The 18,894-nt window shown below is 38.2% G+C and overlaps 2 protein-coding genes across 2 annotated transcripts in view; both read right to left on the bottom strand.

Moving 5' to 3' along the window:
- Positions 1–18,894, bottom strand: part of LOC129240526 (glucose transporter type 1) — an 83,486-nt gene that overhangs the window by 31,670 nt on the left and 32,922 nt on the right. The gene's annotated exons all lie outside the window — the stretch shown is intronic.
- LOC129240059 (uncharacterized) overlaps positions 3,195–18,894 on the bottom strand; it is a 144,856-nt gene continuing 129,156 nt past the window's right edge. Inside the window, exons 3-4 of the mRNA XM_054875526.1 lie at positions 6,642–6,807; positions 3,195–3,716 (exon numbers count right to left, since the gene is read on the bottom strand). Coding sequence (XP_054731501.1) covers positions 3,534–3,716; positions 6,642–6,785 — 327 coding nt within the window. The 5' untranslated portion in view covers positions 6,786–6,807 and the 3' untranslated portion in view covers positions 3,195–3,533. The remainder of the gene's footprint in view (positions 3,717–6,641; positions 6,808–18,894) is intronic.

Raw genomic sequence — 18,894 nt, forward strand, 5'->3', positions numbered from 1 at the left:
GAGGCCGCGGCGGTCATTTGGCCTATATTTTGTTCCGTATATAATTGAGCCATACCAGTATTATCATAATAAAGAGAAATGACAATAATTTCGTAAAAAAATTGTATTTTATTCAAAATCAACACCGGCCCTTGAAACTTAACCAACCTTTATAAATCCAGGTGGTACAGGCTACGTAGAACCGATTGTCGTGCGAACGGTGGAATACTGGTTGTTGCTGCTGTTGTAGCAGTAACTGTGGAATACTGGTCATATAGCCTGATTGCCAAATTGTGAGCAAATATCTATGATCAACTTTTTTTTGTCTTTTTTATACAGTACCTTAGAGTTTAAAATTGTAAGCTACATCTAGGAGATCTACGCCATAGCAACAATGGCCTTCAGCTGAATCAGCTGTAGAATTCAACCAGTGCATTTTTAAATACTAGCGAGTGGATATATTTGCAAGTAGGTAAAAACAAAAGTTTGACTGTTTTAGGCTCTGCGAAAGTGCTTCAGTTTTCAACCACCCCCATCTATAAATCAGACACAAAGTTAGTGAAGAACCTACACAGTGATGGAATGCTGGTATAGCTGCGCCAAAAGAACGTGGGCAATTCATAACAAAATTGCTAAGGGAAGTGGCAGAAAGCTTATGCTGATTGATAGTCGTTAGGGTTTAGGTATTCAGGCGCTAGGGAATGAAAATTTTTATTAGTGGCGCGAAATATTAAGCTCATCAGGAAGTGGATACAAAAGAATAAAGACACCACTTCAACAGCAGACAGAACTAGGTTCTATGGACTAAGAACACAAAGTAAAAACGTAGAGCTAAATTAAAATTTATTCATTGTAATGCTTTCGCTTTATTACACAAGTACAGCAAATTTTATATACAGATTCGAAATAAACAAAAAAACGCGATTTGAGCAGGACAAAATAGCGTCACACACTTCCAACGCATCTATGTAATGACATCATGGAATTTTAAATGGGTAGGTAGAAGTGGCAGTAGATATTTAAACCAACTCACTTAGAGCGTTGCCAATCCATTGTGATGCCACAGTAGCAGTTTACTTGCCACTGCTCGTTAAACCATTTTGTTAAGTGCAAATCCATTGATCTGGCTGACACTTATATCCTTAAGGTCTTTAGTATCATTCAAGGACGATGAGCTAAAGTATCTAAACTTAATGGCATGCCGCGAAGGAAAGTGACAGAGAAGATATGTGACAGACTCTTCTTCCGCCTTGACGGATTGAGTAGTGCCTTTGAGCACCTAGACGTCCCATTATGTCCAAATTATTTTTGTAGCTTTACATGACAGACCATCAACTCATCTCGTGTAGGCTGAAGTGACAACGCTACTTGCAGCACACAGTTTATAGGTTGAGAGGAGTATGCCCACCATCTCCATACTAAGAGGGAGGTGAGTAGTAGCGTCCGCTCTCGCGGGCCAATTCCTTGGTACTCAACCATACCCTGGGACCTATACTAAATGGATGCAATCTCGTTAAGAGTTGCTCGGCATTTACGAGCAATGATGGAATTAGTGAAAACTCCATCAAAAGATTTAAGCACCTTTTCGTTATCGGAGTCTCTAAAGGTGACTAGTTTTGTTTAAAGATTTTTCTTGCTCATATACATAGATGAGTAGCATGAGATAGAGACAGGTCCAAGGACGATCATGTCAGTGAATACACTTCACTCAAAGCTATGTTGACAGACTTTGAAGGGCATGCATCTTTAGTTAATTACCATCTTCACTAAGTGTTGTTCAGTTGCGTAATTGAATACCTGTAGTCACCTATATATTTATGACGAAGGGCTTCGACTGACTCGTGAGACCAGTGTTACGTGGAGCAAGTAGACATTTAATTTTCTGGCGACCAAACTCCTATTTTTTTAGAATCGAGCAGGACATACTCAACATGCATATGTCCTGCGTGTGGGATCCCTTCCAGTGGGGCTCAATATGTCTTTACTTGCCTTCCTAAGCCAGCTCATTAAAGATCTGCTGCCGTCCTGTCGAAACGGCTTGTTCTTTGTTCTATTGTTAGACGATATTGAGAATAGTAGCATTTGCCGGAACGAACCGGATTTTTGTATATTATATCTAGCCAAGCACTTTCATTTCGATAACATTTCTTAAAATTGTAAAGGAACTATTTCGTGATGAAAAATGGGTGTATTTCTCCAATCCCAAGCGTAACCGATCGTATGGTCCGCCCGGCCACAAGCCAAAAACAATGGCCAAACCAAGTCGCTTCGGCCCCAAGGCAATGCTGTGTGTTTTCTAGGATCAGCGTGGTATGATTTGGTACGAGCTATTAAAACCAGGTGAATCAGTTGACGGTGCGCGCTACCAACGACAATTGGCCGATTTGAGCAGCGCTATACACCGAAATCGCCCAGAATATGCCGATCGGCGTCACCAAGTAATTTTTCTGGATGACAATGCACCGCCACATCGAACAAGAGCGACCCGGGAATTGGTGGAGACGTACGATTGGGAGCCGCTGGTGCATGCGGCTTACTCACCAGACTTGACGCCTTCCGATTATCATTTGTTTGCAGCGATGGGCCACGCACTTTCCGAGCAGCGCTTCTATTCTCACGAAGAAACCAAAAAGTGGCTCGATGAATGGTTTGCGGCCAAAGACGGCCAATTTTTTTGGCGCGGCATCCACAAATTGCCTGAGAGATGGGAAAAATGTGTCGCTAGCGATGGCTATTATTTTGAAGATTAAATTTGTAACCATTTTTTGTTAATCAACGTTTGAAATTGAAAAAAAGTCTTTGAATCATTGAAGAGCCTTAATGAAGTACGTCTTGGTTCTTCACCACGGAGGTATGCTAAGCGGTAAACCTGGTAGACTTTCCTTCAAAGGCAACTCCAATTTGTTGATTTCGAAGAAATTGTATCGAGCAGTCGGGGTGGGGTTGCTTTCAACTACGATAGCAAAAAAGGTATTTTTAATGAATTGACTTTGACTTAATTAAGTTTGACTATTGCCATCTTACCGGATAAAAGTCTCAATTAGTTCTTAAATAGTAATCGCTTTCCCACAATCACCCAGTTACAGTTATTTTATATACATTCACGTTTCCACGAAATAAAGCAAAGGGCAAATCAAATTTTAAACTAAGTATTTTAAGTAGCTGAAACAAAAATATATGGAAAACATTTATAAAAAATAAAAATGCAAATCAAGTTAAAAAATTACATAATTCTTTATTTGTGCTTTTACATGAGACTTTTGAATTTAAATAGGTTGAAATATATTTCATAACACAAATATAAAAAATAAATAAATATTAAGAAAAGGAAATGTCTATCTAATAATAAACCAACTAAGATTATGAAGAAGCGGTCTGTATTGGTAAATGCCATTATGCGCAAAACTTTGGTCCTACATAAATGTAAGCGAGTGTAGTTGCTAATTGATTTTTACTCGAATGCAGTTGTTGTGTGAAATTCAGAATTTTCAATTTTGCATTTTCGCACGCATAATGAGATTTGTCATTTTGTTGTACATGAATATAAATGAAATTCAAGTATTAATTACACAACATGGCAAATAATTTAAGCTACAAACTTGTTCTAAAAGTCTTAGCTTCCGTCTGTGTGTGTGCTCCTCCAGTCTGTCGACGTATTCGCGCAGCTCTTCGATTTCTTCTTTGACTTGTTGCACGGTGTCCAATTCGTGTTTAATTGCAACCATGTCCCGTTTCACCTGAAATATTTGGTGTAAATGTAGTAATTAATGAAATTTCGATATTTTTATTGTATATTTTTGATATTAAGTTATTTGCGCTCTATTGTTTACTCAAAATATGCCTAAAATGTATAAGGAAGAGTTTAATGTAGTTAATAATATGTAATTCCGAGCAAATGCCTCTGATATATCAATACGAATCCCTATGACAAATGTAGTGAGTTGAAATCAACTGTGAATTGTAAAAACGCTTGCCACTGAAACCATAATTTTATAATTTACACAGTTTATTAGCCTTTTTTTAAAAACTGGCGCTTACGGCCTTTTATTGGGTGTTTGTCAGAGCTCTTCTTGATCTTTGTGGTGCGCCTGGGATCTACAGTCTTATGTCATCTCTAAACCGCAGTCGGTTTTTTTTTATGAGGAGCTCATGCAAACCTAATAACGAATCTATGCAAAAACAGAAATACACTCGGAGGTTTGCCACTGCCTGTCGAGGGACGACTGCAATTAGAAACAATTTTTTTCTATAGTTTGGTGTTTCATGCCTGGGTTTTCGAACACAGCCATTACTGAATGGGCATACATGCTCGAACCCATTCGCTTACAGCAACTGGTATTACATAAACTCAAAACCTATAGCGATTCCACCATTGATGGAACCGCAGCTTTCATCCTATGCTGTTAATAATAAAATTAAGCTTGCTGATTTTTGTATTGTAATTCTATACAATCGACTCTCTCGACGTAAATATCAGGTCAGTCTATAAGTTCGTGCGGATTTTACGCATAATTTCACTTATGTACGATTTTTGCATACAAAAAATTATTCGCGGAATATAACGGAACTATTTATATTTTCTTTGATATAATGCGCATTCAACAAGTGATTTTAATCGCGGATAGAAGCACGTGATGTTAAAGAATAAAATGGAATCTTCGAACGCGTATAAGAGGCATATTTTGGATTTTTTTTTATAAAAGTAGTAAAAATGCAACAACTGCTGCTGCAGAAATAAACACTGTTCACGGAGAGGATACCGCTCAAAGATTAAATTCATCGCATGGAACAGCTCACAGGCACCTGGTTCAGTTGGGAAAGGTTTCAAAGCTGGGAAAATGGGTTCCGCATAGACTTTCCGTCGCCAACCTTCAGCGGAGAGTGAATGTGTGTTCTCAGCTGCTTCAACGGCTTGAAAATGAAAGTTTTTTGAACCGTATCGATACTGGTGATGAAAAATGGGTCTTTTACAATAGTCCTGTTCGCAAACGGTAATGGTTAGATAAAGATGAAACACCAGAACCCTAAAGATGGCCCTAACCCCAAGAAGATTCTCCTGTCTATTTGGTGGGATATGGCCGGTATTGTTTATTATGAAGTTCTGGAACCAAACCAGCCGATAACTGCTGATTATTGCTCCCATCAGCTATCAAACCTGAATGAGGCACTTAAAAAAAATCGACCGTCTTTAGCAAATAGACGCAAAGTTTTGTTTCACCACGACAACGCAAGACCTCACACCACAAGGCAAACATTAGGCAAGCTGAACGAGCTCGGATGGGAGCTAATGCCGCATCCACCATACTCTCCGGATATTGCACCTTGTGATTATCACCTTTTCCGTGGACTTCAATCCCTTATGAGAAACAAGTACTACTCCTCAAAAGAAGCTATAAAAAGGGATATCGAAGCGTATTTTGGCTCCAAGAACAAACAATTTTTTGAGCAGGGAATTAAAAATTTGCCTAAACGTTGGGAAGACATTGTAAATAATGAAGGAAAATATAATATTGATTAATAAATACTTTAAACATCTTTTTTGTTAATTTTAAAACCTCCTTTAAAAAACGCACGAACTTATGGACTGACCTGATATTTACAAATTAAGGGGCTACATGGCATGGCATAGGCCTATTGGATATTATTAAATACTCATAAAGGTAATAAACTGACATATTTAGGTAAGAACGACGATAGCAGTGGTTTCATTGAAGATTCTAATAAGACAAGGACAATAAGATAAGGTCAAGTTTCCGTAGTACTGACAAATACTAAAATAGTAGGCAAATGTTCTTTTTCTAAGACAATTTTGAAGTTTTTTAAGCTTCATATTCCGTAGACTTTGTAAAATAGAAATGTAGTATAATCAAGATTTTTTCACCAGTTTTATATAATATTTATCTCCTTTTTATATGTACCCCTTTCTCTATCTCGCTCTTTGTCTCTATATCTATCCTGTTCTTATACTTACCCATTTTTATCTTTAAATTTATCTCTTACTTTATTTCTATCCTTATCTTTATCTTTATCTTTATCTGTATCTTTATCTTTATCTGTATCTTTATCTTTATCTTTATCTTTATCTTTATCTTTATCTTTATCTTTATCTTTATCTTTATCTTTATCTTTATCTTTATCTTTATCTTTATCTTTATCTTTATCTTTATCTTTATCTTTATCTTTATCTTTATCTTTATCTTTATCTTTATCTTTATCTTTATCTTTATCTTTATCTTTATCTTTATCTTTATCTTAAGCTTTACCTTTATCTTTATCTTTATCTTCTCCTCATACCACCTACGAAATATTTGCACTCTTTACCTCACCAAAATTAACAAGATGACGGAATCCCTAAAAATTTCGTGTGCCGCGCCACAAAATATTTCATGAATGAAGTTTGCCTAGGACACTGGCTTGAAGTTTGTTGCAGAGTGTTATGTGTAAAATGCAGATTTTACTACTTGAGTGCCTAATAAATACTTTTTGTGCGTGCGAGTAGCATTTGTAGGTAGTTGCATTTTTTAATTAAGACTAAACGAGAACTGAAAGGGGTTAACAACTTTAGCTGCCAATAGAGCTACATTTGAGTTAATTTATATATAAAAATGCATAGAATACAGATATATGCACAGCAGGTCAACTCATACTTTTTCACCACTTACCTCAGATACCTCACTTTGACAACTCTCCACGGATTTGGTCAGCTCTTGTAGCTGTGTACGTATTTCACACAAGGCGACTGTCGTCTCCAAGTGTCGATCGCCTCTTTGAAGCTCATCCAGTTTGGCTGATAAATTTAAACTCATTATTGATACCTGCTTTTGCAAACTACCAGCATTCAAGTGACAATGTGACATGGCGACAATCGGGCGGGCGGTCATTCAAACGCAATGAACGCAATTGCATGTTATTAATTTGATTGGCGATCCAGATGGTTGGTCGTAAATGTGGCAGTTGGTCATGTCATAAAATTTCAGTTACAGTTGAGCAAATTGTCACAACCACACATGCACATCCATCATTGCAATTGTATATGTGAAGATATTATTATATTAGCATGTGTGCGTATATGGACGCGCAAGTTGTGCAAAAATAACAACGAATTCCCGGTGCACAGATTGTCACGAAAACGCGCACATTTCAATACGTATTTGTATGCGTGTGAGCAAGTCATTGTTGGAGTTATTGCGGAGCGACGTAATTTCATGTTGCGCATTTCAAGTCGAAGTAGTAGCAGGTGGCGTGGCAAGAAAGTGAAAAATACATATTGAGTATAGTAGAACGAATGGAGTTGATTAGTAAAGAATGCCAGAAATTTGATTATGAGCGAAAAATGCGAAAATGCAATTTATTTACAATTTTATTTACAAATGTACTCGAATATATAATTTTTTATTTTTTATTTCTCATTTTTATGAACATACAGATTATTTACATAGTCGTAGAGGAGAAAAAAGTTGGATATATATGGAGTATAATTGAATGAAGTATGCAAAGGAGTAATGCGAACCAACAAATGCTTTATTTATGAGTTGCTGCATGAAAAGTGTACAGTTAGCTGCTATGCATGTCAAATATAGATGCTTGTATGAGTGCGCGATTATTTGCATTTTTTTTATGTTTGTAAAGTGTTTGTGTTTTTCTGTATTAAATAGCGAAACACAAATCATAACAACAAAATTAAGTTCACCGCTTATTCGCTCCAATGCTAAGAAACTGAATGGAAATTCTAACCAAAGCAAAGGGAAAAGTGCAGCAGAGGAACAGAACTCATGGCATTCTTAATATTAATAAATCTCTTTTTTCCGAGCGCAGCATAAAGGAGTGGCAATAATAAGAGCGAAGGCAATCAAATGAAGAAAACAACTATTTTTAAAATTCAAGTGAAGTATTTAAATATGAAATGCGGTATTCTGTAAGTACGAATGTGAGTGTGTACCACGTAAATGTATGTTTGTAGCATGGCAACTGGTTTCTGCTAACTGCAGCAGGGAGCGCGTGACTGGCATATGGATAGGCGAGAGGAGCAGGATTGGCGAAGGATTGCTTTTACGCTTTTTACAAGGCAATTACGAGTTGAATATAGACGAATGCCTTGACATACATAGAGGTACGCGTGCCTGGGGCTTTTTAATTCTTAGCCAAAATTAGCGATCTGAGATTTTTTCTAAGTCTAATTGCGTGAATTTCAAGCATACTTGTTTCCGAACATTTGATTTATATGATAGAAAATCTTAACATCGTGTGCAACAAAAAACAAAAAAAAAAAACTATATTAAAGAAAGAAATCAAAAAACCAACGCGTTTTGAGGAACTGCAAACCTAACTTTATTGTACTATGTAGAATTGAATGGAATATGGAACTGCATATCCAAAAATTTCTGATTAAAAAATTTAAGAAATTGAGGACACTTATTTGAAATTTGTTAAATTTTTGTAAATTTTGCAAAAAATTTATAACTCTAATTTATAACGAGTTTGCTATGCAATGAACTATATTTTTAGAAGAAATTAATAAAAAAATTTTTCATGAGAAATATTTTAAATACATGGTTGCCCATATTTGACGGACCCGACGGAATTCGATGACTCTTTGGGCCCATTCCAATCGACGAGTCTTGTCCGCAGGCAACAACCTTTGCGTCAATTGAATCTTATACGGGAATAAATGCAAATCAATGCGGATAATTCGTTGTAAAGTGGTACGAGCAATGCCCAACTGCTGAGAACGGCGATTTTGGGATGTCCTTGGCGACGCCTTGGTCGGTTTTGATTTGGCTTGTTTGGATTAGAAAGAGCATCACCACTCGAAAACCTTTCGTACAAACGTTTAATGGTGTTCTTAGAAGGCGCACTTTTCACATTATTTACTTTTTTATACGCACGTTGAGTTTTCACAATTCACTTCTTTTGTTGAATGTAAATTTCAACGATTTGGGAGCGCTCGCGTGGCGTGCACTGTTCCATGGTAAAAATCTGCTTGAACTGACGCTTCCAACGCGGTATGTCATTAAGCGATCTGACGTCTCAGTCAAAAGATACAGGGTTGCCAGATGGGTCCGTCGAATATTGGCAACCCTGTATTGTAAAGAGATAAAGTGACTGAATTATGTAAGCAGCAGTAAAATTATTTTACTTAGAAAAATCACCAAAAAAAAAAAACGGATCAGCTAATAGCAAAATGTTGCACGGTGCATAGTGTACGCAGGTCATAGCTAAAGCCGCAATTAGTGGAGCCGCAGCGTTAAAGCCGTAACCATAACCATAGTCGCAACATTACAGAATTTCTCGACTCGTCATGCCGTAACCATAAACAGCTGATATTGAGGTAGATTTAATGACAGCATTTGAATTTTGTCAAAAAACACATCTTTTTTTCCACTAAGTCAATTATTTTTCGTCGTTTATTTCCAATATTCAAATCTTCATTGCAACTATCAAAGCAAATGCAAAGCATTTAACTCTTGCTTATGGTTACGCGTAAAAACCAAAATTCTATGATTCATACGGCTACGGTTATGGTTACGGCATTATGATGCGGCCCATGTAATCGTTTACAGCGATGCCCATGAGTTTGAACAGAACAGATGATTGCCATGCTTATGGTTATGGCTAAGGCACGTTAGATTATGTCTTCGGAAAAATAGAGTTATTATGGATAACTAACATCAAAAACGAATAAAGAACAATGTCAAGATTACGAGTTTCTTTGACTGAGACCAGAGTTAGATTTGAAGCATTATAAGTTGAGCAAAGGGAATTCGTGAACTGGGAAAACGTCAAGTGATAACATTTATTAGTATTAAGGCATAGTTTGGTTTGGAGAGTTCAATCATTTAGAGGGCAATATTCTCTCCAATCTCTCTACAATCCGGCATGTACCAGGAGCGGATCAATATTTCTCGTTCTCTACGTACCTCCGCAGAAGATATCGGATTCCAGCGAGCCCAAAAAAAGCATTTGGTACAACGAGGAATGTCATGCTGCAGCAGAAAGAAAAGATGTTGCTTATAGAGCAACGCTGAGATCGGGCGCAACGCGAGCCATGTGGGATCGCTACCGGGAGCTGAGAAAGGAAGAGGGACGTATTGACAGAATGAGGGAATGAGAGGCCGAAACACTTTACTCCGAGGAGCTTGAGATGCTGGTCAATAGAAACAACGCCCGAAAATTCTACCAGAAAGTGCGGCGGCTTACTGAAGGTGTCAAGATCAGGGCGTTTTCCTGCAAGAACAAAGGCGGCGAACTGGGGACTGACATACAGAGCGTACTTAATTTGTGGAGCCAACAGTTATTGAACTTGTGAAATAGTGGCAGCTGCGCATGTCACAGAGAACGTGAAGGCCCCGATACCCCACCCCATGAAGACGGGACTGATGGGACTATGACGAGGTGAGAATAACGGTAACGCGACTAAAGAACAACAAAGCCGCGGGCGCCGACGGACTGCTGGCTGAGCTATTCAAACATGGCGGCGAGGAGCTGGTAAGGTGCATGTATCAGCTTCTATGCAAAATATGGTCAGATGAAAGCATGCCTGCCGATTGGAATTAAAGTCTGCTCTGCCTAATCCACATAAAGTGTCTTACAATCTGTGCCAATTACGAAATCTTGCCTATAAAGTTCTATCAAGCGTATTGTGTGAAAGACTGAAGCTCACCATTAGCCAACTGATTGGATCCTATCAGTTTGGCTTTAAACCTGGAAAATTTAAAATCGACCAAATATTTACAATACGCCACAACTTGGAAAAGACCCACGAATGGAAAATCGACACACACCATATTTTCGTCGATTTTAAAGCTTCGTGCGACGGCACGAAAAGGAGTTTCCTATATGCCACGATGTCTGAATTTGGTATCCCCGCAAAACTAAGCTAACAAGATGACGTAGCTCAATACCAGCAGCGCCGTCAGAATTGGGAAGGACCTCTCCGAGCCGTTTGATACCAAACGAGGTTTCAGTTAGGGTGACTCGCTGTCGTATGGCTTCTTTAAACTGATGTTGGAAAAGACGGTGCGGGCAGCAGAACTGAATAGCTCAGGCACAATTTTTTATAAGAGCCTACAATTGCTGGCGTTCGCCGGTGATATTGATAGCATTGACCTTAACAACCACGTTGCTCGCTTTGCATTTTTTAAGCTGAATAAAGAAGCAAAGGGAATGGGTTTGGTGGTGAATGAGTGCAAGACGAAGTAACCCCGAGTTATCAAATAAACAGTTGGCGCACTTGCGTATCGGCACCCACGTTACTGTTGACAGTTATGAGTTCGAGGTTGTAAAAGACTTCGTTGATTTAGGACCCAGTATTAAGACTAATAATTATGTCAGCCTTGAACTCCAACGTAAAGTCTCTATTGCTCACAAGTGCTATTTTGGACTCAGTAGGCAATTAAGTATTAAAGTCATCTTTCAAGGAACAAAGGTGACACTCTATAAGGCTCTGATCAGGCCCGTCCTATCATTTGGCGCAAAAGCTTGAACGATGGCAATATCCCAATAAACATCCCTTGGAGTATTTTAGAGGAAGATTCTGCGGAAGATTTTTGGACCTTTGCACGTTACTGGCGGTGAGTATCGTAGCCGATGATACAATGAGCTGTGTGAGCTTTACGGCGACATAGACATAGCGCAGCGAACAAAGATTCAGCGACTCCCCTGGCTAGGTAATGTCGTCCGAATGGATACAAACGCTCCGGCTCTGAAAGTATTCGGTGCAGTACCAACCGGTTGTAGCAGAGGAAAAGGAAACCCTCCTCTGTGTTGAAAAGATCAGGTAGAGAAGGACTTGGCTTCACTTGGTGTGTCCAACTGGCGCCGGTTAGTACGAGAAAAAAGCCGCTAGACCCAGACATTTGCAAAGAAAGTGTTGAATAGTCCCTTTCTCTGCAGGATCCCACCAGCTTCTGCAATGGTAGTTGTACAGAAGTCCCAGTTTCTTCGCGTGAGTTTCGATCATCCACACAGTGACCGGTGCACACCACCAATGAGGAAGAAGAAGAGATTTGCTTGCCGAATATGGAGCTCCTAGCTGGTCAGACAATAGTCGCGATATGTATTTATAGAAATATTGTTTAAGATTTGGTACCAAAAGTAACAAGAATTTACTTTTTTTAAAGGCCAATCCAGCTTTAGTTATAATACTGATTATTTATGTATGCCCTCACGTGAAAATAGGTCAGAGAACATCAGGTAAAGTTTGTGCTGTTGAGGGATATAAGGAAAATCTTTATTAGACCAGAAATGTCCGCTCCAGTCGTGGTGGGCTGAGTGCATAAGAAGCACTGTGCGTGTAGAGCCGCAGTTGGCATGGATTAGTTTTATAAAAAATAATTCTTTCTAAAAGCGTTTCAAAGAACTATGTTTTTTGTTTTTTTTTTTTTGCATTTATTAAAGTTAATAAAAAAATTAATTTTGGAATTATTCAACAAAAATTTGTTTGTTGTGCTTTAGTTTACGTCTGCTGAAAAAATGTCTCGCATTATATTTAGGTTTTCTATTGTTCGTTGCATATCCGTTTATGACTTCATTCGCATTGTTTCAAATGTGTAACGAAACCTCCGCATTTCACCTGAGTGTCATATCGGCTACAATGTACGGGTAGCTTTCTAGCACCGCATTCGACGGACCACAACAGCGTTGGGAAAAAGCAGCTTTGAAAGCAACAGATTTAACTTTTTTGCACGCACATTTTATGAAAGCCATGCAGCAGCATTTCCTGCATCCTGCATGCCTTATCCTGCAGACGTGCCGTGCGAACAATGCGAGTCGAAAGTGATAACAACATTTGCATTACGGCCCACAAAGTAAAGCGCTTATGAAGCTGATGTGAAACATAAAAACTTTTAGTCCATACGTAAGCGTGTAGCTACATTTGTACATCTGCATGTGTGTACATCAGTGCTTAAGTAAATAAATGCGTGAATGTATGACAAGTCGATTGCACGGAAATTGTGTGCCAGCAATATTTTGTTTTTGCTTTTAATGTTTGCAGTATTCATTCGTACATTCATGCAAACGAGTATCTCGAAATAAAGGGATTGTCAAAGTTTCCGAAGAAAAAAAAAAAACAGATTGGATTGTATATAAAGGGTGGTTAAATTTTAAAGGCCGATGTTGAATGTAAACCACACCTAAACGTCAAGTTTTTTCTGCATTTCATTTAACATTTTTCAATTTCAGACTAACTCAATTTGAACAATGGAAAGATACACAATCGAGCAACGCGTTAAAGTTATTCAGGATTATTATGAAAACGGGCGTTGAAATCAAATTGCATATCGCGCACTTCATCTTCAGTGATTAGGCACATTTTCACCTCAGTGGATTCGTTAATAAGCAGAATTGCCGCGTTTGGGCGAATGATAATCCAAGAGTGATTGCCGAAAAACCAATGCACCCACAAAGAGTGACTGTTTGGTGCGGTTTATGGGCCGGCGGCATCATTGGGCCGTATTTTTTCCAAAATGAGGCCGGTCAGGCAGTTACTGTGAATAGTGAGCTAACGAAACAATGACTCTTTTGCGCGAAAAATTTGATGGCCAAATAATCTCACGTCGCGGCGATGTCGATTGGCCGCCAATATCATGTGATTTGACACCGTTGGACTTCTTTCTTTGGGGTTATTTGAAAGAAAAGATGTACGTCGATAAGCCAGCAACAATTCAAGACCTAAAGGATGAGATAATTCGGCACATTAACGGCATAGAACCTCAATTATGCCTCAGCGTCAGCGAAAATTTAAACCATCAGATGGAGGAGTGCCACCGAGACCGCGGCGGCTATTTGGCCAATATTTTGTTTCATACGTAATTGAGCCACACCAATATTATCATAATAAAGAGAAATGATAATAATTTTTTAAAAAAATTGTATTTTATTCAAAATCAACACCGGCCCTTAAAACTTAACCACCCTTTAGAAAATATTGCCAGGGCCGAATGAGTAGTTTGAAAGTGGAAAAAGGCGAGATTTGATATAATCCCAACAAATATCATAGAACCTCATACGACTGGCAGGCTTTTCGCTTTTTGCTCGTTGCTCTTTTGCAAACTCAAATAACCATTTCGAGATACCCGCTTTAAGACGATGGAATACAGAAGAAAGAATTCACAGCGAGAACTCAAATTGATTTAATTATAATGGTTTAAAGAAATGTTTCGATGACTATATTACACGACCCAGCAGACTTTTATGCGAAAAAAGGGGCAGAAGGGCTATTTATTGTACCAACCCAATTTTTCAGCTTTAAAAAAAATAATATAAAACAGGAAACCAAAAAATGGATCCAAATAAAAATCAGGGCACACTGGAACGGCACAAGTGGCCTTAATCACTCAAAAAAGTGAACTTCAATGCCAACAGAGCAAACTCTGCGCTAACCCTAAATAAAAAGGGCCTCAGATTACTCTGTGGAGCACTTACAGGTCACTTTGCTTGTAATAAACTCTTTAACACAATAGGATTATCTAGTACAAGATTATGCAGGTTCTGCTGTAATGAAGAGGAGTCTACATATGCAACACTTAATTACCAACTGTGAGGTATTAGGCCACAGGAGACGCAGAATCCTGGGTCCATACCTACTAGAGGAGGAAGACCTACAATTGCTCCCTCCTAAGGAGCTGGTTCCATTCCTCGGTATGCTAATTAATTAAGTAATTAGGGGCGCACAATAAATCAATTTGGTCGCAGTGCATAAAGGCCTTAGCCTAACCCGTACAGCCATTACACGACCCGAAAAAAAGTAACTTGGATAATTCACACATAAGTATTTAAAATAAATTTCCCATGATGTGCACGTAAATCGGCTTTGGAGACATTTCAAAATCTCTGTTTTTAGAACTTTAAAAAGTTAAGGCTCAAAATGTTAATTTTCCATATCTTTCCTTTTAGTCAAATGAATTTCTAATTATTTTATATTTTTATTTAGATAATTAAATAAACTTTCGTGAAAAATAAACCTCATTGAAATCTGAGAAGTAGCAGAGCCATGGCGGATCAAAACTTAATTTTGATGTAAATTTAATGATTTTTCTTTTATAAGTACATAAAAAATTCTTATAATACTTTATATGAAGGAAAAGCCGAGATACCGCGCGAAAAAAAAACAACCAATGGTATTTTATAGTCACTTCAAACTTGGATTAAAAATTAATAGACTATAAAACTGCATTACCAGAAAATTCTGGTTAAAAAGTGTTAACGAAATGTACACAGTTTGAAACTATGCGTTATACCTATGGTTTCTGTTATGGTATGAACAGCAGACGTAGTAGAAATGTAAAATACGTTTTGTTATTTGATAGTTGGCAATTCAGCTGTCAATCAGTAAAAACAGTTTTTTGATAAGTTGCGTCGTTTTCATTTGGCGTTCGTTGAAAAATGGAAAATCAACAGAAACATTTTCGTCATATTTTGCTTTTTTATTTCCGCAAAGGGAAAACCGCATCGCAAGCTCATAAAAAGTTATGTACTATTTATGATGATGAAGCCTTAAAAGAATGGCAGTGTCAAAATTGGTTTACCAAATTTCGTTCTGGTGATTTTTCACTCAAAGATGAAAAACGTTCTGTTCGTCCAGTTGAAGTTAATGACGCTCTAATGAATGCAATAATCGATTCGGATCGTCACAGTACAACATGGGAGATTGCAGAGAAGCTTCAAGTATCTCGAACATGCATTGAAAATCACTGAAAACAACTTGGCTATGCTCAGAAAATCGTTACATGGGTTCCTCACGAATTGAAAGAAACGCATTTAAAGCAACACATTAAAAGCTGCGATTTGCTAAAGAAACGTAATGAAAATTATCCATTTTTAAAACGACTGATAACTGGCGATGAAAAATGGGTTGTTTACAACAATATTAAGCGGAAAAGATCGTGGAGCAGGCCAGGTGAACCAACTCAAACAACATCAAAATCTGATATTCATCAAAAGAAGGTTTTGTTATTAGTTTGGTAAGATTACAAAGGAATTGCCTACTGTGAACTCTTACCACTCAACCGAACGATCGTTTTCTGATGTCTACATTGAACAACTAACGAAATTAAACAATGCAGTTGAAGAAAAGCGGCCCGAATTGACAAATCGAAAAAGTATTCTATTCCATCATGACAATGGCCACACACATCTTCGGCCACTCGGCAAAAATTATTGGAGCTTGGTTGGAATATTTTGCCAAAAATACTGTCCTCGCTCTGACTTTTGCTTGGGGCGTGTTAAATGGTGATACTAATTGCCCCTCACTACTGCTTACTATTCAGTTTCGGATTCCAACGAGCGCTCTTAGTTATTATTGTGCGTTTTATATCAAGTGCTTTTTAGTGCGAGTTATGAAAGGTATGCTTCAGTGGTGCGTTAACTTGGAAAACTAAACGAGATTCCGCATTCTGTTATGCTTGATTTTTCTCTGCCAAAAAATGTGTTTTCTAAATTACTACTGAATTCAATATTATTTTGGTATTTGCCTCAAAATATTGCTGTTTTAGTCAGTACAAACCATTTTAGTTTAATAACTTTTCAAATAAATACTACCACTACCACTGCACTGCTTTCGATATACTCGTAGAGGGATTCTAATCTCTACTCGCACTGCTTCACATTGAGCAAAAAAGTATCTACTGGTAAGCGCTAGTTCGTACTTTTACTACAGCGTACTACGAGTATATTTATGTATGTATGTATGAAAAATTGCAACAGACGCAAAAATATTGCATTGTGAATATGGTTGCAACCTGCACAACAACAAGTCGCACGCAAGCATCGTGAATTCAAGCAAAAGAGTTGCATGCAGCTCTGGTGGAACTGTAGTGGCGCACAAAAATCTATGTAGGTATGTATGTAAAAATATGTTGTACTACCACATACCCACATGCGAAGTGGAAGTGAAATACGGAACGAAACAACAAAGGTAAGTGCAATCTCCATTCCAATATGTACACACATACATATGCACATAGATATGCGGCGTTATGCCAGGCGATTTATACTGCAGTTAGGCGCGTATGCATGTGCGTGGATGTGTGTGGTAAAAGAAGTGCTCATGCCACATACCCACACATAACTACCAGCCCTGCACCATCTTATCTCTGCAGCTTGGCATTTGTTACTTTTGTTGTGAGTTGTGTCATTGTTGTTTATGTGGCATCAGCCACCTGTAGGCTGCGGCAACATATTAATTTCACAAGTTTCGTTTTTTTTTGCTTTTTTTTCATTCTACTCGTAGTACAAAACGTGTTTATCTCTCTGCTATATATTTTCTATGTATTCGTGTGTGTGTGTGAGTGTGTTGGACCATGCGCTCGTACTCAACGATTTTACACGCATTGTCAAAGGCGTAAGAAAGTTGGTTGTAGGGCGATTAAATGCAAATGCCATACATTTCATTGTAATGCGCAAAATATTCTTTTAACATTGCATATTTTTAGGATCTCAGTCTAGTGTGCATTTACAATTTATGAATGTATATAGAGCACATTGTTGTATTTGTTGTTGCATTTTATGGGGCAAATGGAGAGCTTTTCAGAATTTCTAAGATTAAATTCGCATAAATCATTGAGAAAAACAGTTACTTTGAAACAAAAAAAAAGTGTGCAGAGTCCTCAAATAAGGGTGGTTAGAAATGGAATAAAATCAGCTCTGCTTGAGGTATTAACGAAATTATTTCTTTCCATTTCAAGGACTCATGCATGGCATTTAGTATGGAACTCGGTATTGGCAAAATGACCGTCACAAGAGTTCAAATTGTCAATCACTCTACTGTTTTTGAATAACCGCGTGGGCAGTGTTGGCTCTGAGTGCAACAATCGATTGTTGCTTATTGGAAAAGACCTACGAATTTACAAGACCCCACAAGAAAAGTTCTGGCGCGCCCAAACCGAATAGTGGTCGATCCACTGATCCACTACATCGTCGCTAGAGATAACCATACCCTCACATCCTTAATAATAAAGTTTTATCATTTGCTTTTGCTGCATAAACAGCGTCATTTAGTCTTCTAGAGAACATTGGAAAGAGTGTCTAAGTTACTTGAAAACAGGAGATTTGTTAAAAAATTGCATCACGAACGGCTCCAAGACAGAGAAAGTTGCATCTGGAGGAAAGCTTCAGATTTTCGTTTCTGATGTGGATGTGAGGGTATGGCTATGTCTCGCGGAGATGTAGTCGATGTACCATCATTCGATTTGATTTTCCTTGTGAGATCTTGCAAATTCGCAGATCTCTGCCAGCTCTCTAAGCTACAATCGAGTCTTGCACTCAAAGCCAACACTACCCACGCAGTTATCCAAATACTGCCGGATCCAAGCAACAAAATTATTGAATATTTTAAGTCTTGTGACGGTAATTTTAATAATACCGAGTTCCATACTACTTAAATGGCATTAATGGGTCCTTCAAATGGAAAGAAATAATTTCGTTGACACTACACGCAGCGCTGATTGTATGCCATTCTTAACCACCCTTATTGGAGGACTCGGTGGCAGCCAAAGATAATAAAGTATAATTGTTAAACTTCTTTTCTAGCTTCGAAGAGTCAAACCAAAGTTGAGATTTCAACCACCTCAATATTTTCTGATATAGTTAAGCCGAAGGAAGAAACTCGAACATATTGAAGGAACCAGCATCATCATCATCACAGGTCCCAGAGCTTCGGTGCGGAACATAAAGCCAAAGAAAAATTTGTCCACTCCATTATGTTCCCTACTTTTGGTTTTATTTGCTGCCACGTCAGGTTTTTCTTCACAGCTTTTGTTTCACTTTCGATTCACACTGAACCTGGAGTTTCCCGTCTAGTGCTTGCCTGCTGAGCTCCGTGTCTCCCGTGAGTAGTGTATAGCCGAGGCAACTCCACTTGCGGTCTCTGATTTATTGCTCGAATGGTTTTTATTAGCATCGCCAGTCGATATCCAA

The sequence above is a fragment of the Anastrepha obliqua genome, chromosome 3 (genome assembly GCF_027943255.1).
Source record: "Anastrepha obliqua isolate idAnaObli1 chromosome 3, idAnaObli1_1.0, whole genome shotgun sequence".
NCBI lineage: Eukaryota > Metazoa > Arthropoda > Insecta > Diptera > Tephritidae > Anastrepha > Anastrepha obliqua.